The 23,004-nt window shown below is 37.2% G+C and overlaps 1 protein-coding gene across 5 annotated transcripts in view; it reads left to right on the top strand.

The window, feature by feature from the left end:
* LOC113416487 (sodium channel protein type 1 subunit alpha) overlaps positions 1–23,004 on the top strand; it is a 100,424-nt gene that overhangs the window by 26,141 nt on the left and 51,279 nt on the right. For 2 of the 5 annotated variants that reach the window (XM_087949796.1, XM_087949799.1), the window contains exons 1-4: positions 18,176–18,260; positions 18,999–19,127; positions 20,262–20,353; positions 21,564–21,824. In XM_087949796.1, coding sequence (XP_087805922.1) covers positions 18,181–18,260; positions 18,999–19,127; positions 20,262–20,353; positions 21,564–21,824 — 562 coding nt within the window. In that variant the 5' untranslated portion in view covers positions 18,176–18,180. Of the gene's footprint in view, positions 1–7,388; positions 7,705–13,998; positions 14,118–18,170; positions 18,261–18,998; positions 19,128–20,261; positions 20,354–20,452; positions 20,545–21,563; positions 21,825–23,004 lie in introns of those variants that run through there. The other 3 variants (XM_087949795.1, XM_087949798.1, XM_026674375.2) reach the window with 2 other exon arrangements.

Below are 23,004 nucleotides of genomic sequence, written 5' to 3' on the forward strand. Positions count from 1 at the left end.
TGCTGACTTAGTAGAATACAATAATAAGGACACCCTGATGAGTTTATCAAAAACATTCCAAAGTCATGTTGTAATATACATTGTGTCTGCCTTACAGAGATGTACATACACATATAAAATGTTTTTGATTACCCAACTTCAGGATGGAAAGCAACTGGCCATTGGTTTCCTGGAACAAAAATGTGGGAGGGTCCAAGAATGGAGAACTGATCAATGCGTGGACAAGACAGTCAATCCAGGCTGAATCCCTTGCAATACGTGGCCAAAGTTGTCTCCATTCAGACAGTGTTTTTACACTGGTATGGAGTCAAGTTGGTGAGACCATACTATGAGTGCAGTCACATGCCTTAGAATCTCCTTCAGGTATCCATACAAAAGAGACACTCTGCTGGAGCAGGGGTAGTCAACCTTTCGGACCTCAGGGACCACTAAATTCATAATTTTAAATCCTGTGGACCACTAATATGATTTTTTTTAAAAGATAAATACTAGTGCAATATAAAAAATGCAAATAATTTTTTTACAGACCACCAAAATTATCTCGCAGACCACCAGTGGTCCATGGACCACCAGTTGGCAACCGCTGTGCTGGAGGGACCAAACAATGATCAGAAAATATGGGTATAAGAGAGAGGAAAATGAATCTGAAGACTCTATCTTGGTAGAGCTTGTAATTTAGTTTCTAATTATTTCTAATTAATGAATAGAAATGCTTATCCCTGTCTAACCAAACTGTTTGGAAAGGCCTTAAAGCTGCATAATAAAGTCATCTGGGAGGTAGAACTAAGCAAATAATTGTCTGTTCCATTTTAAAATCAATCCTTTTTTGGTTACTTCTTCCCACTAAACTCAGGATCAAAAGGCAGGCTTCTAATATTTCTCAATCTTGGCAACTTTAAAATGTGTGGATATGTATATTGCCTGGTGAATTCTGGGAGTTGAAGTCTACATATCTTCAATTTTCAAAATTGAGAAACACCAATTTCTATTCTAGCTACCTTCTTTCCATCACCTTTTATTTCCCCTTGAATTTGGGGAAACATGAAAGCCTGTGGCTATTTTGTAAATGTGGTCCTTTTTTCTCTCAGAAAAATATTCATTTTACAGAGTATTGCACCATTTCAAACAATAAAAAGAAGTGTTTCCTTTTTGTCCAGGTGTGTGAGAGGGAGAGAGCGGGTAGAAAGAGGTGGCGAGAGGGAGACTAGCAGAGTTAACTTGGACTTTTTCTCAATTTCTGACATTGAGCCCGAAAGTTTGCCGTCACTGAGTAGATTGATATGTAGGTCAGTTAAGCTCTTGTAATCTACCACTTAAGTAAATATTAGTATTATTATATTTTATTTAATCTTTTAAAAATACAACTACAGTGACCATACATCCTTTATTATAAATTACAGTTCTTTGTTTCAGAAAGCTGTCATTTAGTTTTATTTAGTTTTCTAAAACGGACTTTTACTTCTAAAACTCACTTCACCTTTGAATTACAATTCTTTCCAAATGGTATCTTTCCCTGACATTGAGGGCTTCATGCAAGAGAAGAACAGTGTCCTGAAAATAGTCTTTATTTTTCCTCCTGCATGGAGGACTGGCTGTGCATGTGTTTTAATATTTTGGGGGGGTGGGCTTATTTTCAGGGGGGGAACTTATTGTAGTGCATGCGTTCAAAAACCCGATTGGGCTTATTATCCGGAGAGGTCTTAGTTTGAAGGAAACATGGTAGGTTACAAGGAACATGCCCTTTGAGAGACCATTGACTTCCATTAAATAAAATTCTTGCTATTGGCCAAATGAACATCAGTATCATTTTTTACAATTAAAGCTAAGCAGCATATGACAAAATAAAAATTCAAAAAGTGAACAAAAGTAATAAAGTCATTTTTAAAATACAAAAGGAAATACAAAGTTATCATGCTAAAAATGCAGCGTGGGGCAACTTAAATTTTAAAAGAGAAATTAGCTCCAAATGTATCTATCTCTATCTGCCTGCCTGCCTGCCTGCCTGCCTGATCTATCTGTCTGTCTGTCCGTCCGTCCATCCATCCATCCATTCATCCATCATCTGTCTATCTATCTATCTTAGTGTGGCCAACCTACCTAATATTCTTATCATTTTTCCTCAACAAGCAATCAAACATTGAAAAACAATTTAAGAGCCCTTTTCCTGTCTCGCTGTGAGCTTTCTTTGTACTTAGAGAAGCCCCCTTATTTGCCTAAGCAGACACTATTTTCAGGGGCTTTTAGTGCCAATATTTTTTTCCTTTTAGTGAAGCAGCATCAGATTGAAGTCACAACAGCTAGTCCAGTGTGATGCCTGTGCACAATACTGTGGCTGTAGCCATCCCTTAGATGTCTCCTTGGTTCCCTCCCCCATCTCATATTTTTTAAATTTTAAACCAAGAGGGAAAGAGAGTGAGAGATTGCTTCTTATTTTATAACATGCCAATTTCCCATTTAATGGTTTTCTTTAAAAAAATGCATTGCTATAAAGAGGCAGCCTTCAGTCTCATCCTTATTTCCAGGAACATCTCAGATCCACACATAGGACTCAGAAGCTTTATCAAAAAGTAAAAATAATAAATGGCACCAGTCTATTGCTCTGCTTGGAAGTTTTTACTATTTTATTTAAACTTACCTGATTACATAGAGAAAAGAGATAGGTCTCTACTACTGAGGAGTACTTTTTCAAACTTTAAAAATAATCTAAATAACAAATGTAGGAAACCCAAATGAGAATGGAATGCAGTACTGCTTAGTGTAAGATTCCTTTTTCTATTTTAGTACTATGAAGAAAAAACACTAAAAGTGCTATTTACCTCTGAAGGACGTTTCTATTTGTTCCAAAGTTTTCCTCCTTGAGTTAAAAGCAATTTTGAGAAAGCCAAGACTTTCATTCAAATGTGGCATTGCAGTGACACATTGAAAATAAAATAAAATCCTGCATCATGTTTGAAATACCTGCCCCTCCGATTTTTTTCTGAAGAAGTAAAAATTAGACTTAATAAAATATCGTCAGAAACTGAACTTTAACAATTATTTGTTGTAAGTAAAGGGGGAAAATAGAGGGAAAAGCCTTGGGGACAGATTTTGAGCCCCATTACTGTGAGTATTATCTCTATCAGCGCAGCCTAACTCATAAGGTTGTTCTTAAGAGTAAAATAAGATGGGAGCACTGTATATGCCATCTAGAATTCCTGTTAGGAAAGATGGATAAATAAATGAACAACATAAATTTGTATACTTATCCTTCATAAAACAAAAGCAAGTTTACTACATTCATCCTAGGATCATTGAAAGGAAAATATAAATATGTATAAATAAACACATAAGAGCGAAGGACATCTGGGAATCTTTTTTTTCTCCTTCATGTTCAAATTCCCAGTTAAGGCTAAATTATGTGCTCTATCCTTACCTACTTCTGCCATAGTTGCTCTCCAGCTCTTCTGTACTTTGTTACAATGAGAGGCAAGGCAAAATTGATGGAACTGTTAAAGGATTTGAATAATAAATAGCACCTGTTAACTTTGGGTATTTAAGAAGATGGACAAAAAAATTCAATCACCCTGTGTTTTGGTGAAACACTTTGGGAATTCTTGCATCCCTGGCCAGAGTTAAGAATTGGTGGGAATTGAAATCCAACAAATTGGTGAGATCCATTGGTGGCTGGTTAAATGGGTAAGTAAATGGGCAAGCCCTTCTTTTGGTTCCTTCAACATCTAGGGGTTTGGAGGGTGGTAAACTCTGTGTTGGTTTCGCTCTTATCCCAGAATTTGATAAGATTACTGTTCTAAGATTTTCAATATTACCATTTCAATTAGAGCCCATTTCCGCCTTGATACTGGGTTGTGTGGACATTAGGGCAGGAAAAGAAGAAATAACAGATGAGTTGTAGAGAGCTTGTTTGCAAGTGATAGTTTAGCCCCAATGGGAGAAATCTAGAATAAAGCATTTCAAATTCCAATAAATTTCACAAACTTAATTAACTCATTAAAAATGAGGCTGGGAATTCCTGTCGCAATTTCCAAGATTTGATGCTGACCTCAAACAAACAATCAAGAAATCTTCCAGAAGTTTTGGTCTTGCACAGCTGTATGGGGCTGGGCATTTCTACAAGCCTTTCTTTACTGCCAGGTTAAAAGGACTAATTCTTATTCCAGCAGAAAATTACACTGGCACAAAATTTGCTTTTCCATTGCCAGTCTGTATCCTGCCAGCATTGTCTATCATTTGTTTTGCTACTCAGTGTTTTGATACTCAGTGGTGACATCTTGTTTTTGATTCATGCAGTACATATTCAACAAAGCAAAAGATAAAACCCTCTGGGTGCTGCTTTCTTGTTCTCTATCAACGGGCAGGAAATTGTCTGGAAATCAGTGCAATGAGGCTGGAATGGAGCTTGGTGTGTATGTGTGTGTGTGAGAGAGAGAGAGAAAGAGAGAGAGCAAAGTCTTAACAGGTGACTGGACTACCTCTCTTTACTGCATGAGTCAAAGTGGATCAAACCTAGAATATGTAATTTAAATGACTTAAAGATGTCAAACTGGCGGCCTGCAGGCCGGATGCCTCACGCGCAGGCCACACCCACTTCAGCTCTATGAATGGGGAAAATGTCACGAAACGTCATGTGACAACAACGGGATGGCGCGAGTTTGACACCCGTGACTTAAACTGTCTCTCTCAAAAGTATCATCGGGATGCTAAAAAACAAACAAACATGAGATGGCCAAGGTGTGTTCATACTATGATTAAAGGCCCTGATTAATTCCTTTGGAGAATGTGGTCAGGATTAACAACTGCACAATATTGCTTTATAGTAGCTGACTGCCTGCGACAAACTGCATAGTACTTGGAACAAATAATTCATTTGTCCAGTAAAACCTCCAAATGAGCCTTTCATAAAATAGCAAGAATTAAGAGTTAGGATTTTTCATTAGCTGATAATGAACTGGATTCTGAAATTATTCATAATAATAATAATGATATTAATAATGACAAAAAATATTTTAATAATTGAATGTAAATTAAGAAATCTAGGGCAACCATTTTATTCTTATCACCAGGGAATGCTTGCAAAATTACAGAATTCTTCTATGGCCGTGATGGCAAACCTATGGCACGCGAGCCGTCGCCCCAGCTCAGTTCCACTGCGCATGCATGTGTGCCTCCCGCTAGCCAGCTGATTTTTGGGTATTTGCCGTGCATGCGTGGGGGGTGGGGTGAATGCGGGAGACACATGCGCATGCGCAGGGTGGCGAAGGGAGCGCAGGGTGGTTGCACGTGCATTGCATTATGGGTTCAGGCACGCATGCGCGCTCTTGCACTCAGACGCATGCACTTTTAGCACACAACGACAAAAAAGTTAACCATCACTGTTCTGTGGAATGCCTCTGCTTAGTTGGTTTGATTTGCAAAACAATATTGTGGTTAATTCCAATCTTTGCTGCAGTCATAATAGTTATGTCTGCAAATGAAGGCTCTATGTCTGTAGGCTGAAAATGACATTAATTAATAAATGTACAGGTCAGTGCAAAACATTGCCAGTTACACAGCGCTGTTAACCATTAAGGTTCTGTGAGAAAATATAGATGACATTCCAGACCATTGTGATCATATTTAATTCTTAATTGATTCTACCTGGTTCATAGTCATAATATCTGAAAAATTTGAAATTGTGTCGTAAGTGAGATATTCCTCATATTCCTTTAAATGTTTACTGTATTCAGATATTGAACCAGAGCTATATTGAAATGCATCCATTTAATAGATGCGGTTAAGGGAGACCTTTGAAACCCAGGCCTTATTTATTTTGCAAGTGCATTAAGGATCCATTAGCTGTTTTTGCAGCATAGGGCTTTTCCCGCTTCCATTAAGGTTTTTTCCCCCCTCTGCCTCCAAACACTGGCAACTGAAAGAGAGATCAGATCAATAAAATTATTCCTCTTACATAATTGTGAAAGGTTTTTTTTTTAACTTTATTTTCCTTTTCCTCCTCCTCCTCCTCCTCCTCCACCCCCTTCTTCTTCCTTCTCTTATAATTCTGCTTTGCCTTCTGTTTTGCTTTTTTTATTTAATTTATTTATTTCTGGAGCTCATGTCCCTCTTTCAGTATCTTTTTTCAACTGGTCTTCCTTCTGACCAGGTTCAATTTTGTGCTTCTCTGCTATTCCTCATCTTTTCCTTTTTCTGGATAAGTGCTCTGGCGCTAATAATCACAGGCCTACTTCAAGGCAGACTGCCAATGATGAGACAGCAGTCACAGAATTTTAATCTCTAGAGATGAGATTTTTTACTTTCTACCCACTAGGCCTCTAAAATCTGCAAAACTACAGAAACCGTTCACCAGCATAAAAGATACAGAGCAAGCTAGTCCTTCCTTATCAGTTATCAGCTTCCCCACATACCTCATGGCTTTACTGACCTTTGGCCACATGCTCTATTTCTGATAATATGTTATAGTCTTCTTAGGCACATTTCCAAAATAGTATATTAGATCCATTAAATGAAATAAAACCATCTGCTCGCAGGCTGCTCTTTCCCATTTATCAACTTGATCTCTCTCTCTCTCTCTCTCTCTCTCTGTGTGTGTGCTTGTTTTGTTGTTGTTGTTATGGCTGCTGTTGAATATAACATCCAATGGATTTTGTCTCCCCAACCCCAACCCCCACCTCCTTTCTGACCTGATTCTGAAAATCTGAGATGAATCCTGCTCAAAATAAATGCACAGAAAAATTGCTGAATGAAACCTTTTTGTAATTAACAATTGTGGTTTAATTAACTAGTCCTTTCCTTTGGGCTTCTACATTAGAACAACTTTCTCGTGTTTTATAATTAATAAAATACTATTTGCAATGAAAGCATTTTTGAATATCTTTAGATAGTACAATCCTTCACGTTGCTTGCAGTTTGAAAAACGTTCAGCTTGGAGACTGCCCCATTGATCAAGGCATAGTCAGGAAGCAACTAGGCTCATATCTACTATTCACTACTATTGGAAAATGACCCCCTTCCCTCCCCAATGCTGCCTTCTAAAAAGTTTCATGGTCGAGTCCTAGTATTGTTTCCTAGCTCCATGTCAAGCAGATTCAGCAAATAATGTCTTCTTATCCCTGAACCTTCATGCCAACAAAAATGTTTTCTTATCAATTTTGATTGATTAGATCACCATTAAAACTACAAAAATTTGCCAGTAAAGTGGGGGGGGATTTAAAATAGCTAATAACCTTATCAGCCTATAATAATTTCCCTCAAAAGTAAATAGTTAAATATTGAAAGCCTTCGTTTTGTTGCTCTAAAGATGTAATTATTTTCTTGAATATTATGTTAGCTTAATGAAGAAGTGATGGGAATTTTTGTTGTTGATTCACTCCTTGTTTTTCTCTTTTCTTCAGTACTTCCTTATGCAAGAGAATAACTAGTAATTAAAATGTGCAGGATGACAAGATGGAGCAGCCAGTGCTTGTACCACCAGGTCCGGACAGCTTTCACTACTTCACTAGAGAGTCTCTTGCAGCTATCGAACAACGCATTGCTGCAGAAAAAGCCAAGCAGTCCAAACAAGACCATAAAGACAATGACGAAAATGGGCCAAAACCAAGTAGTGACTTGGAGGCTGGCAAATCACTGCCATTTATTTATGGTGACATCCCTGCTGGAATGGTCGCTACTCCCTTGGAAGACCTGGATCCATTTTACGTTAATACAAAAGTGAGTGTTTCACATTATTGTTGGTGTTGCCTCTTTCTCCCCTATTGGGTATTGTCACCCTTTCAGGTTTTCTGACGTCAATATACAATCTACAGTTAGAATGGAATGGAATAGAATAGAATAGAATAGAATAGAATAGAATAGAATAGAATAGAATAGAATAGAATAGAATAGAATAGAATAGAATAGAATTCTTTATTGGCCAAATGTGATTGGACACACAAGGAATTTGTCTTGGTGCAAATGGTTTCAGTGTATATAAAAGAGAAGATACATTCGTCAAGAGTCAAGAATCATCAGGTACCACACTTAATAATAGTCATAGGGTACAATAAGCAATCATATCATACTAGGAAAGTCAATATAAATCGTAAGGATACAAATGACAAAGTACAGTCATACAGTCACAAGTGGGAGGGGATGGGTGATAAGGAGTGTTGAGAAGATTAATAGTAATAGTAATGCAGACTTTGTAAATAGTTGGACAGTGTTGAGGGAATTATTTGTTTGGCAGAGTGATGGCATTCGGGGGAAAACTCCTTGTGTCTAGTTGTTCTGGTGTTTTGCACAAGGTTCCCTTTGAGAGGTCTACAACTGGTAAAATACATCTGTATTTTTGGACATGAAGAATTGTTATGCTGCATAGCTCTTATTTATTCTATAGAGGAAAGTGATCCTAACAAATCATAGAAAATGTATATTTCAAAGATGACTAAGAAAGTTCCCCAGCAAAACTAAAAGAAAGATCATAATGTGTGAGAATGTTAGAAGATGAGTCTAAAAAGTATAATCTGTTTTATAGTAAATCATTTATAAGTGAAGTTGGTCCTTTCTGCAAGATGACTATTGTGCTGTTCTGAGATTGGCACAGAAAGTTGCTAGAGTAACAACCTCGCATTTAATAGCAGTCTGTAATAAGGCCTTTTCCACCTGTGATCCACCTAGATGGGAGAGCTAACTAGGTGTGTCTAACTGAGAACTGGCTGTGCATCTGGGGCAGATCCCCTCTCTGAAATGTACTCTACCCTTAGGACAGTGGTAGTAGATAAGCTGTGGACATTTGGGGAATTCCAAGAGGTGCTGCTCTACAGATAAATAGATAAAAAAATTCTGTTGTTAATTTGGACTGCAGGCAAGAGTGGTGGCACAGCGGTTAGCATGCAGTAGTGCTCCCTCCAGGAGTTCGATTCTGATCAGCTCAGGGTTGACTCAGCTTTCCATCCTTCAGAGGTCGGTAAAATGAGGACCCATTGCTTAGAGGGGGCTGTAAAGTACTGTGATGCAGTGTATAAGTCTGAGTGCGATTTCTATTGCTATTAGATGGGATTATTGTTCTTGTACCAGCCTCCCTGATGTGTTGCAGCCTCCCTCCCCCGGCTCATTGGCTGGACTGATGGTGCAATTCCCCAGGCTTGTAGTCTAGAGAACTTCAACTTACTTTCCCTGAGATTGGAGTCTGAGGTAGCTTGGGAATTCATGTCACTATGATAGCCATACAACTGACCTAGGTCATCGAAAGCCTAAAATATACTGAGGATTATTTCCAGATCTGGTTTGTGTGTGTGTGTGTGTGTGTCACAGCAATGGTGGTGTGATATTGGAGGAGATCACCTTCACACACACACCCCAATCAGAGCATTCTGATTGATTCCTCTATTTGATTGGTTATCCTAGGCAACTAATAGACCTACTGGATTTCAGGGGAGCTTGGGTTCGAAGTCTGGTGCACAGTCCAACTGAAGCCTTAGTTGCTGCTTGGAATGAAAGGGTCTGCTGGGGCTTTGGATCAGAGCTCTCTCCTCTCAAGGATCCCAGAGCCCCCTGGGATGAAGTGTGAGAATATATGCCTAGAGCACCAGAAAACTATTCATTATTCACTACACCTACCTTACAATACTTAGGGCAGCAAAACGTCAACATTTTCCCACCCTTATTGAATTTGCAGGTAGCTGCCCATCATTCCTATATAGAGTAATTGAAGTTTTTCTTCAGACCATGATGAGGATATATGAAGCTTCTGTCAAATAAGGTCAGATTTACTCCAGGTTGGACTTCTGCCTTGAGGCAAGTCCTGTAGAGCTAACTAAGATAACTTACCAGTTATCTGGGATGAATTTGAGCCTGTTAGTCCTGATGGTCAAGGTCAGGGTATACTTGGAATTGTTATTATGGCCACTTATGCACTGAATCCATGTTCCTCCTGATTAGCTAAAGCTTCCACTTAGACAATATGCAGTTGCATAGCAATGCAACTGAATTCATCCTTGAGAGTGGGTGTGGTCCTGCTTTACTTAAAGAGGGGAATATCTTATCCTCTTCTAGAGATGCCATTGCTAGATCCAACCCTTTTAAATAACTTTTGATCTGTCTGGATTATCTGAACCCCTTTTTCAGTCAGGTTTCAGATCTGGAAATGGATCTGAAATGGCATCATTCACTTGGAATGATCTTTTGCAGGAGTGGGATGGGGAGAAGTGTATCCATCCTTACTCTTCTCTCTCAGCAGAGTTTGATATCATTGATTATGGTATCTGTCTGGACTGACTTCAGGGGTTAAGAATGAGTGACACAGTTATATGCTGGCTGTCCTCTTTCGTTCATGATTAGTTCAATTGATACTTAAAGAGGATGAGAGATCTATTCTCCAGCCTCTCCTTTGTGGGGTAACATAGGATTTGATGTGCTTCTCTCTCCTGTTTAAGCTCTACATGAAACTACAGCACCTACATCTCTGCCCCAGGCCAACCAAGTGATACAGTGTAGGAGGTTCTCTCTCAGTGTCTGGAGGATGTGTAGGATCTGGCTCAGTGTCTGGAGCTGTGGTGGTGCTGTGGTTAGAATGCAGTGCAGGTTGTCCTCAGCTTACAATAGTTCATGTAGTGACCATTCAAAGTTATGACTCTGAAAAAAGTAACCTATGACCATTTTTCAGACTTATGACCCATTGCAGCATCCCCATGGTCGTGTAATCAAAATTCAGATGCTGGACAATTAGTCTCATACTTATGACTGTCCCAGAGTCATGTGATCACCTTTTGCAAACTTCTGACAAGCCAAGTCAATGGAGAAGCTGGATTCACTTAACTTTAACAACTTCAGTGATTCATTTAACAATTGTTTACTCTGGCACACTCTATGACTAGAGGTGAGATTGGCCCCAACTCTGCAGGTCTTTCACAAAGTGTTGGATATCTGTACATGCTCCAGAGCACAGGGGTTGAAAGGGTAGATGGCCTGCTGCAAGATGTGTTTGTTGATTGTTTATTGACTGTGTTTTTAGTTATCATTGTAGGTTTTATCCTCTTGCTGTTTTTTTTCTTATTTTTTAAAATATGTTATTAGCTGCATTTTCAAGACTGAAAGTCATGTAAATCGATTAAGTAAATAAATAAAGTCATCTTAATTGTTCACACCACCAAGTGGCTTTTGAGAAGCTGAACCAATTGCATATTCCTCCGTAGCCTATTAAAGAGAAAGCTGCAGAAACAGTTTTATAACACTTTGCTTAAAGCCACTGATGGGATTGCCTGCCTCCAGGGATTTCTATCCCAACCAAACCCTCCTGCCACACTTTGAAGCCATCCCATTTCACCCTCCCAGGTCTTCATAACGACAGTGAGAATCAGCATTGGCACTACCTCCATATAGTGGCTGATCAGGAGGGGTAAAACCTTGGACAGGAAGAAAAAGGAAGTAGGAATTGGTTGGTTGATTGTTTTGGGGCTTCAAGTCAAAAGGAGAGCTCATTGGCTCACGGAGAGGAAAAAGAGGATATTTGGTTAAGTAAATAAATACTTGTGAGCAACACAAAAATAGTTGTGGGGATAGTCAAGGGCCATCAGGAAAGGGATATACTTTCACTGGAAGCTCATCTGATCTAGATTTTTCTAATAGAATAGAATAGAATAGAATAGAATAGAATAGAATAGAATAGAATAGAATAGAATAGAATAGAATAGAATACTTTATTGGCCAAGTGTGATTGGACACACAAGGAATTTGTCTTGGTGTGAATACTCTCAGTGTACATAAAAGAAAAGATACATTCGTCAGGAGTCGAGAATCATAAGGTATGACACTTAATATAAATATTAATACTTAATATTAATATTAACTCTACCCATGGTGGCATTTATACAAGTACCAATTATTTGGAGCTGAATTTGGATTAAAAATGGACTGTTGAACTAGTTTTTATGTAACTGTTTTATTTTAGATGCAATGTGCAGCAGTATCACATACAGCACACTGGGTCATATCTTAACTTTCCTCATATTCTTAAAGTATATGTGAGCGGAGGCCATCTCTTGACCCACCTGCCCCCATTTAATTCTATATATTGCTCCTAATGCAGATCATATCACACTTTCAAATGTCCAATATTTTATGATTCTTTTGGCCACTTAGCTAAAATATTTACTGATAATAGTTCTTCGCTATAAAGAACATGTCTTTCATATGTTTTGGTTCTCAATTTTGGAAGTTCTCCTTGAGCTTATTGTTTAGACACAAATTTGTAGCACCCAGAGATCCAGGGCTTAGTTTACAGAAAACAGACTACCACTGTTCTCTCTCACATTCTGGCGAAAGAGAAGTTCCCTGAGAGCGGACTTCAGCACATGTCTGAAAGCTCAGAAGATTAAACCTCTGGTCCTGGTGACTGATCCAGATTGGCTGTGCCTCATGGATTTTTGATACTGCGCTATTTTAATGTCATTCCTCATACAATAACACATGTTTACTACACTAGAGGCAGCTGTTTTTTTACATTTTGAATAATGTAGCCAGGCAAATCTTTAAAAAATAAAATCTTCACATTAAATCAATTCCTAAAATGGTGAAGCTATTTATATAAAGGTGGAGTTTATGTAGTTGTTTACATTTATACCCGTCTAAGAGTCTAATAGCTGTTCAACATAAATTTAAAATATACAAAAATACTTTATCCAGATACAACTTACTTTCCACAAAGACCAAATAAAAGCAAGAGACTGCTAAAATTAAACAAAGAACAATTGATAATCAATGCAAGAAGCTTAAATGTCTGTCTAAAGAAAGTAGGTTTTGCCTGCTAACCGAAGGCCATCAAAGAAGGAACTACAGAAGCTGACCCAAAAGTGAATTTGGAACTTTGTGTGGGAATCAATAAAAAAAAAATACAATCTTGTTAGTTTAATGCCTGCATTGAGCAAAATAATAAACTGACATGCAGCCATTCAGAAACAAATGCTACGATTACCAAGAGCCAGTATGGGTTTATCTAGACTTGTAAGGTCAGTAACTCTACTCCAGTGGAATGACTACTTTGGTAAATAAAAGGAACACTGCATTTTAATTGAAGTGAATTGGTAGTCATGATATTTTTGTGGATAAAATAAATAAATGTGAGCAAGAGGTTATTGCTATCCAGTGAATTTGCAACTAGTTGAACAACCACTTAAAGGGTTCTTGTAAAAATTCTGCATTGACCTGAAAAGAACGATTAAGTAGACCTCCATTTTGGCTTTGTACTATTCAATATTTTTGAAATGATTCTGAGGATGAGATGGAAGAGAATGCTGATTTGCAAATCTAGAGGGAATACTAAACATTAAGAAGAGAACTTCACAATTCAAAGTAAACTCGGCAAGCTTAAACAAGATTATATCAAACTGAATGATATGGGGAGACTTTGTTTTGTGGTAGTACACAGAAAGAGGATTTAGAATGCTAGTGAACCACTATAGAGTGTGAATATGGGCTAAAATGCTAATGGGTTGGTTTGACGGAAGCATTACATCCAAATCATGGCAGGTCATAGTTAGAGAAGCCAGAGAAAGTTCAAGAAAACTTCCAAGATGAGAAAGAATGTGAACATTAAAACTTGAGAAAAGGTTAAAAGTTGTAGTAGAAGACTTTGTGGGAGAAAGGACAGCATTAGGGGGCAATAGCCTATTCTTTGTTGAAAATTAAGCCAGGACAATGGATTGGAATTAAATGAGTGAAGATTGAGTCAGAATATTTCTGCCAGTAGCTGTTTTTAAGCAATGGTTTTCCTAGAATTTTTCAAATGGGAGCAGCAGGGTTGGACTAGATGACTGATAAGATTCCCTTCTAACTCATATACCCTTTGACATTGTGTTTCCATGCCATGGCAAATGCTATATTGTTTATACAGTAAATAATAAATCTTTTTACTACAAAAGTTGGCTCAGGGTTGTCTAGATTTTCCTTCTTGGAAAAAACAAACACAGAAAAATTAATTTAACATTGCATATGTTTAAATTGCTTTCACTGTTTCTTTTTTTCTTCCAGACTTTTATAGTATTGAATAGAGGGAAGGCAATTTTCCGTTTCAGTGCCACCCCTGCCCTATACATTTTAACTCCTTTCAACCCTCTTAGAAAAGTAGCTATTAAGATTTTGGTACATTCATATCCTTTTCAAGTGGTTGTTAACAAATAGTTTTCTCAAGATAGCGATTTATAACTATAACTTGTTATTTCATTTCTTATTTCTATATTGTTTGTTATGTTGAAAAGAAAATTGTTCCAAACTATTTAACTATAAAATAAAAATATAAAAATCACGGAAATGCTCAGCCAAATCTCCACAGAATACTCAAATAAGCAAATGGCCTCAAGAGCCAGGTGCATTCTGGGAATGAGCACTGGTGGTCCCACCATGGAAAGATATACCTGCTGTCACTTGTCTTTATGCAGTTCCCTGTATTGGCCCTGTATTGGCCTGCAGTGTGAAATGTTTTCAAAATTGGGTGTTTTCTTATGCCATCCTTCAAGAATGCTCATCTTGGTATTCTGTTAAGCTCCCCATTCTTTGATGGGCTTCAAGCACAGTCAAGAGTGTTTGAAAAGTTTTCAGTGTTTTATGTTACTACACTCCTTTAAAAGTCCTTGTACAAGTTTACTCTAGTAAGTTTAATGGATTCCAAAGATTCCTAGGTAAGTGATTACAGAATCACAGTCTACATTATCTAAATATATTAAGCTCTTAGATCTTAAAAATTGTCCACTATAACTTATCAATGGTAAACTGGAATAGATTGCATCAAACCATTATCATATATACAAGTAGTCCTCAACTTATAACAGTTTGTTTAGTGACTGTTCAAAGTTACAACAGCACTGAAAAAAGTGACTTATGACCATTGCAGATTCCCCAGGGTCTCATGATCAGAATTCAGATGTTTGGCAACTAGTTCATATTTATGACCAATCACAGTGTCCCGGGATCATGTGATCACCTTTTACAACCTTCTGACAAGCAAAGTCAATGGGAAAGCCAGATTCACTTAACAACCTAGTTACTTATTTAACAACTGCAGTGCTTAACTGCAGCAAGAATAGTTGTAAAATGGAGCAAAATTCACTTAACAAATGCCTCATTTAGCAACAGAAATCTTGGGCTCTGTGGTCATAAGTTGATGACTACCTATATATGCTGTTGTATTTTTTCACCAAATATAAATTGTATTATAAAGTCAGATAATAAATCATTATTTCTGGGGATTCTTGTCTAGAAACTGGATGTTAGACATCTTTACAGGATGGATGTTTGGAAAAAAGCTAATAAAGAAATTATTGAGCATGATACTTAAATATTCTAGTTCTTTGCATGTGATATAAGTAAGAAATTCCAAAATTGTTCTGTATAATACATTGCAATGTATGTTTTCAATGTCTGAATGGTATGAATGATACTAGCCAGAAACAGATAGTTTGCAGGCTTGTTGGACAGATTTGTCATACATAGAGCCTAGTATTAACATTTATCATCTAGTTGATAAAAATAATAGAATATCATTAGGCAAAACATATTGCATAGAACTGAGTGCAAATAATATTTTTTGCATTATAAAATACACTAAATCCTCACCTACCTGTCCTGCTTACTCCAGGGCAAAAACATCCTGCAACTATTTATTGAAGATCTGTGAAACCAACCTTGCCCAATACAAGGGCAACCTCTGCCCATCTTTGAAATTTTCCACCTTCTGCTGGCATGCACAGTGGTATGAGATGTCTCTCTGGCACTTGATTTCATATTATTGTAGCTGATGAAACTAGGACACATGGGCATTCAGAATTCTGGTAGACTTGTCTTCAGAAATAGCTTGGTTGTAGATTACCCATGCAGGGCATCATTGCATTTCCAACTTGTTACTCAATCAATTTGGAAGTTGGTTCAATTCTTTATCCCAGACCCCTAACACACACCATCGCTTTTGTACATACCCAAGCCTGTCCCAACAAGGAGGTCTTCTAGTGTCAATAACTGGCACCACAGGTAACTTTCTATATTTTCTATATTGCTTCTTATGTGAACAGAATCCGATTGTGTTTTGTTGCTAGGGCAAAACAGAGGTTGGAAATGCAATTAAGACTTCTTTAGTTAGTTTACTTCATTGTCATTGTACCTCATACAACAAAATTAAATGCCATCTTCAGTGTACATTATACATAAAAAAATATACTGGATATTAGCATTTCAGTGCAAAAACAAAGTTTTTGGTGCTACTATTTAACCAGGATAGTGCAGTATAATAAGTAAATGCTTATGATTTAATATTAATTTTATTAGTAATTACATTTTGGCATAAACCAGAAATGTCTAAATATCAGGACCTTTTTTTTCTTTTCTGGAGGGCATATGCATTCCTCCTTAGTTGTAAACGTAAGTATTCAGATGCTAAGGCTGTGAATAATGCATAAGAGTAAGTCTGTATGTGTCATAGCTCTTCCTTCAAAATGCATTGCTATTAAAATCATTTGTTGAAAATTAATTGATTATGTGCCATCAGTGTGATGTCGACTCTTGCAGCCGTATACAGTAGATAGAACTTCTCTGGGATGATCTGTCCTCAATTTGGTCATCCATAGTTCCTAGTGATGCACCAACTATTGATGTAATTAAATCCATCTCTACCTTGTTGATGGTCATCGTCTTCCTTTCTTCTAATTTTTACAGTATTATGGGCTTCTTAAAGGAGCTGGGTCTTTCCATAATATGTCCAAAGAATGGTTGTAAATTGAGCTTGATCATGTGTGCCTGGAGTGAGAACTCTGAGTGATTTGTTCTAGGATCCATTTGTTTGTTTTCTTGGCTATTCTCAGGAATATTCTCCAGCATCAAACTTCAAAAGCATCAATACACTTTTTATCTTACTTTTTCAAAGTCCAACCTTTGCTTCAATAAAGTGTCACAGGGGATAATACCCATCTGCACAGTTCTGATTCTTGTATAGACATGACACAATATAAAATATTTTTTCCAAGACCTTCATTGTGTTTCTACACAAACTGTAGCATATTTCTTGAACGTTGGTTCTTTTGTTGTTGATAAATGAGATCTTGTGGGATTCTCATTTTCCTAAGCATATTCCACAACTTGACACAATCAACACAATTGAAGGTCTTTCTGCAATCAGTGAAGCATATACTGGCTTCTTTCTGATATTCTTTGACTTTCTCAATTATCCATTAGGTGTCAGCAATAATTTGTCTTGTTCCTTGGCCTTTTCTAAAATCAGCTTGAACATCTGGCATCCCCCTTTCCATATAGGACTCTATTCTGCATTTGGAAGATATTATTTTCTTGGAAATTTGAAGTAATAGATATCGTACAAATATTTGCCCTGTTTCTTTGGTATTCATATCCTGTAAATCAGGGGTCCCCAACCGCCGGTCCGCGACGCCGGCCGCGGAACAAGCCTTACCGGGCGCTGGTTGCTGGCGCCCGCCATCTTTTTGGTGACGCCACCGGAAGTGATTTTTCGTCAAAAAGATGGCGGCGCAGCGCTTCGGTGAGCTTTTCCCGGTAGAAAGCCATTTCTACCAAAAAGCTCACCGAGCGCTGGCGCCGCCATTTTTTTGACGAAATCACTTCCGTGACGCCACCGAAGTGATTTTTCGTCAAAAAAGATGGCGGCGCCCAGCTGACGCTGAACCGGGCGCGGCGCCAGCTGACGCCGGAACCGGGCCGCGGCGCGAAAAGGTTGGGGATCCCTGCTGTAAATGACATTGACCTCTTCCTTCTGTTGGCTCTTGTGGCGTCCTCTAGATCTGCTGGTAAAACTCTGTAGAATTTTACATTCTGTTCATTTTGGAAAGCATTATTACATACCTTTTATATATTGTGATGCTTTTTTGTATCCAGCTACTGGATTCTTTATTCCACCTGCAAGAGTTTATTAATTATATCTTTTGCCCATTTCTAAAAATAAAAATCAAAAGGAAATATTCAGAGGTTTGTTGTGGAATAAAATGGAACTTTCTTTCATCTCAATTACTTTTATTTTACTTATATATGATATAGTCCTAGCCCTTTAGAAATTTATATACATTATCCCTTAATTGTAACTATATTATCAGACATATATATTTAATTAAAACAGAACAATCTATTAAGACGTATTTATTTATCATTGTAAAAAAAATTACTATATGTTCCTTAATAATATAACTCACATTATTCAGCATGCTCATTATGTGCACTATTTTGACCAACTGCGTATTTATGACCTTAAGTAACCCCCCTGAATGGACAAAGAATGTAGAGTAAGTGCAATATTATTCTTAACTGCATGTTTGAATGTGTTTTTGTGGGATGTAGAAGACCTAATAGAATAAACTCATATGCATGCTCATATATAACACACCGTACAATAGTGTAGCTGTGATCTAGTGAACTTTAATAAGCGAAAATCTGCATGCCTCCAACTGATTGATCATTTTCCTTTCCAAAAACCTTCCTGTTAACACTTCACAAACTCTTCCCGCAATGTATTCTTTAGCTTCACAAGATGGTGTAGAGTAAGGAGTTCAAGAAATAGCTAGGCTGATTGTTGGAGGATTGGCAATATTTTCATGTTCAAAAACAGTACCTTTGTGACTGTCAGTGAAAAAAAGGCTACCACCTTTGTACCATATAGCTTCTCATGTAAAGTTTGAGTAGCCAAGCCTCTTCTTATACTGTAAGTCTCTGCATGCAGGAAAATACATCAAGTCTTCTTGTGTTTTTGCAGTTGCATGAAATGCACAGGATCATCTCCAGATAGCATATAATTTGGTTTCTTCCCACATATGTGTTACCTTAATGTCTGGGAAGTGGAGAGTAAAGCATGGCCTTTTTTTTTCTATGGGTGCTTTTGATTTCTTCAATAATATGGGAAGAAGTCCCCATATTACCCACAAAGGGGGGGGGGGCTTGCAAGGTCTAGGGTGGCAATTCTGACTTATCTGAGTTTTAAAAAAACATTTGCATTAAGAATGAATATGTTGTTTTGTTTTTACCAGATATACATTCACAGGAATATATACCTTTGAATCCCTTATAAAAATAATTGCAAGAGGCTTTTGTATAGATGGTTTCACCTTCCTCCGAGATCCCTGGAACTGGCTTGATTTCACTGTCATTACATTTGCGTAAGTTTTCCATTCCTTTTTCTCCCACCCACTTTTTATTGACATATACTGATGTATATCAGTGAATGTACTCCAACGTGATATATAGGAGCATAAAGACTATTGTAATTAAAATGTGCTTTAATCAATCAAGGATCAAGATAATTTTATGACCAATACATTTTCAATACTATTAGTAAATCCAATTCTTGAACTAATTTATCTTTGCTGGAGAAAATAAAACAGAGCAGACAATATATTCTTTTGTCATCATTGTTATTTGTAATTACAGTATATACACAATAAATTAAGATAGCCTCATTTGCTATTTTTTTCTTGCTTGGTTGATTTGAGGACAATAATAGTATTCTTCTTTTGTTTGTGAACCCATATAAGTGCATTCATACAGTAAAGCAACTGGTATAGCAACTAGTAACATAGAACACATACGTACATTAATAGAGTAGTTGTCCAAGAAAATCTTTCAGAAACTGTGTATTTCATCTTTCTAACAGAAAAATAGCATTTTTCAAGCACCCAAGATTATGAAATAAGTTTCTTGATGTAAAAATTGTTGATTCCCCCCCCCCTTCTCTGTCAAGGGGCACAATCCCTTGCTTTTTCTTAAAATGTTCAAACCTGACATGGATTGAACATAATTGTGATACATTGACTCAGCCTTCCATCCTTCTGAGGTGGGTAAAATGAGGACACAAATTGTTGGGAGCAATATGCTGACTCTGTAAGCCACTTAGAGAGGGCGGTAAAGTACAGTGGTATATAAGTCTAAGTGCTATTGCTATTGTTATCATCCTTTCTCATTCATTTTTTTAATATCTGACATAATAAACAATTTTGGAGACTATGATAGCTTGTTCATTTGTTGTGTCATTTGGATTGATCAAAATAAAGCCATTTGTTTTTCTAATGGACCAATATAGTTTCTGTTGCTTTATATGAATGGCATAGATGTTTAAACTGAGGTCTCTGGGTACCTGTTGTCCTGCTGTATAAACTGATCATTGTTAAAAGCTCTTAATGGAAGATGTTGATATTTATTTTTCCCCTAAAGTTACCAAGGGGTCTTGATGAAGTCCCCAAGTAAGTACCCTGAAGTCTATCTCAATTCTGAATAACTGTGGTTTAATTCTACAGGTATATAACAGAATTTGTAAACCTAGGCAATGTTTCAGCTCTTCGAACTTTCAGAGTATTGAGAGCTTTGAAAACTATTTCTGTAATCCCAGGTAAGATGTAAGTGGTGTAAGGTGTTAGGTCCCTTGTACCTGTCCAACTGTTCCTTTTTATCCTGTCATTGTGTTTGTGTGTGAACTCCCCTATTACAGATATGTGACAGAGTTTGTGGACCTGGGTAATGTCTCAGCGTTGAGAACATTCAGAGTTCTCCGGGCATTGAAAACAATATCAGTCATCCCAGGTGAGAGCTAGGTTAAACCCAGAGGCTGACTTTTTAAAACTCCATGGGAATTGAAAATACTTTTTTTTTTTCACCATAAGCCTCGTTGCTTGCTCATTCATTTAAAAGAACAAAGGAGAAAAAAGCAGGAATCATGTGTTGAAAGAAATTAATCTTGTGATCTTTGCTTTTTGCCATTTGCTTGTTCATTTTTGAAATCAGCCTTTGCGTTTAACACATTGTTGCATGACATGCTGCAGAACACGGCCTGTGTGATTTGCATCACAGAATGTCAAGCTTTGAGGTCAAGCTGTGACAAAAGCATAACCATGTAATCTTGGTTTAGCCATCTGTTTTTTTACCTGCAAAATGGAAAACGATGTTTGTCCTTAGTACTTTAACAGAACTCACATCTGAATCATTATTTGGCATCATGAAATATTTGAAATCAGTCAAATATAACAGAGTAAGTTATGTAAGAGAGGAGAGAAACAGAGGGTGTGTATAAGGGACTATTATTTTTTCCAATTTCATTTTCTTCAAACCTTAATTTGATTCAAGGGAAGAATAAAGTGTTATAAACCTGATGGTTTGGGGCAAGAGAAGTTGGCAGTTAAAAAAAAGCCATTAATCCATTCCAATCCATATGCCTAAACGTGTTTATGCTGGAGCGAGCTGCATTGATAGCCATATTCCTTATTTTGGTGAAACGTGCTTAGGCTTAGTGTGATTGGAAAATTTCCTCTGTGAGGGAAAAAGCATGATAGCACACGCACTTGTTTTATCATTAAAACAAGTTATTCTTCGTTTAAAAAAGCACAATACATTTTCACCCACAATTTCAAGGAACATAAACTTCTGGGCCTCATCCTCACAAAATACATTGTCACAAGTGACAGAACCATTTAAAATGTTAAGTTCACAAACCAACAGGGCCATTGATTTGAGCTTCTGCATGAGGGTTTTTTTAACATTACTGGGCGTCACCTTTTTTCCCATCTGTCTTTTCAGTTGTTCTCAAGATGTTTTTCTGCTTCCAGGTCTGAAGACAATTGTGGGAGCTCTCATTCAGTCTGTGAAGAAACTATCCGATGTGATGATTCTGACGGTGTTTTGTCTGAGTGTCTTTGCTCTCATAGGACTCCAGCTGTTCATGGGCAACTTGAGGCACAAATGTTTGTTTTGGAATCCACCAAATTCTACAGATTCTAATGATACTGATATATTTAATGCTACATTTGGAGAAAACAGTACATTGAACATTACCCAATTTGATTGGAATGCATACATACAAGATGAAAGTAAGAATATACTTTTTCTGGTTTTTCTTCTTCTTCTAATGGCATCGTTGATGGTATAATGGCATAATGATGATTCAGATTTACTGACAGTGTTAAGACACAATGAGATGGAAGCTGCTATACTCTATCAAATTATAAAATGTTGTCCGTGCCCATCCTCCCAGTACCAGGCTACTTGGCTTGATTTAGCCAAGCTATAATCCTGTATTGTCTTAAATTTGCCATTTTGAGAATCAGTAAGTGATGTCTCTTTGAACATTATATTTTTTAATTTTGGAAGACATGTCAGTTCTCCTGTCATAAACATTTATGCTAGGGTAGTTTGCCATGCCACTTAAAATCAGAATGAATATATATATATGCAATAAAAGAATTTAAATAGTGAACTCTCGAAATGAAAGACCACTGTCTCCCTCTCCCTGGATTTGATTTGGATGATTCATCCAGCTGTTCAGGAAAATAACTTAATTTCCAGGTCTTGGTTAGTTGTAATTCCCTTTTCCCCCATAGGTATACTCTATTTCTAGGAGGGAATCAATATTTTGTAGGCACTTCTTTGATTATGTGCTATCACACGTGTTATTAACTCTTATAGACTAAATAAATAAACATATTTTCTCTCTGACAATCTATTTCTACCTTGGTCTTTCAGTTCTTCCCACAGTTCACCTATTGCCATTGTAACTGAGTTTATCTACCTTCTTTCTGGTTGCCCTCTTTTATTTTATTCTGCCTTTCCCAGCATCACAGCCTTCTCCAGAGAGCTAGGTCTTCAGAAGTAGGATAACTTGAGCCATTTGTACCTTGATTAAGGCCTCTGGGTTGATTTATTCAATAATCCCTTTGGTTTTTTGGGTCTCCATGCTAGCTGCTACCTGCATAAATGGGTTAGGGAGAAAAATTCTTTAAAAAATATTCATTCTTTGGTTCTTGGGACTTTTCATCTGGGGTTTGTGTTTGTTTGTTTTTTTGCCTCTATATACTACAGTAGGATGAAAAATATCTAACGAAGTTGAAAATAAAATTTAATAAAATAAAAATTAAAAATGGTGGGAGGAGATTGGCCTAGTTCTTTATATTCTCACAACTTGGAGTTAAGTATTTGGAGGATCCTACTAAGATTGAGAAGTTAGTAAAAGTAATTTTTTCAGTCAAAAATCAAACTTATTTGCAACTCAAG

The sequence above is a fragment of the Notechis scutatus genome, chromosome 1 (genome assembly GCF_049901735.1).
Source record: "Notechis scutatus isolate UNSWTSFEM ecotype Mainland chromosome 1, rNotScu1.2, whole genome shotgun sequence".
Classification (NCBI taxonomy): Eukaryota; Metazoa; Chordata; class Lepidosauria; order Squamata; family Elapidae; genus Notechis; species Notechis scutatus.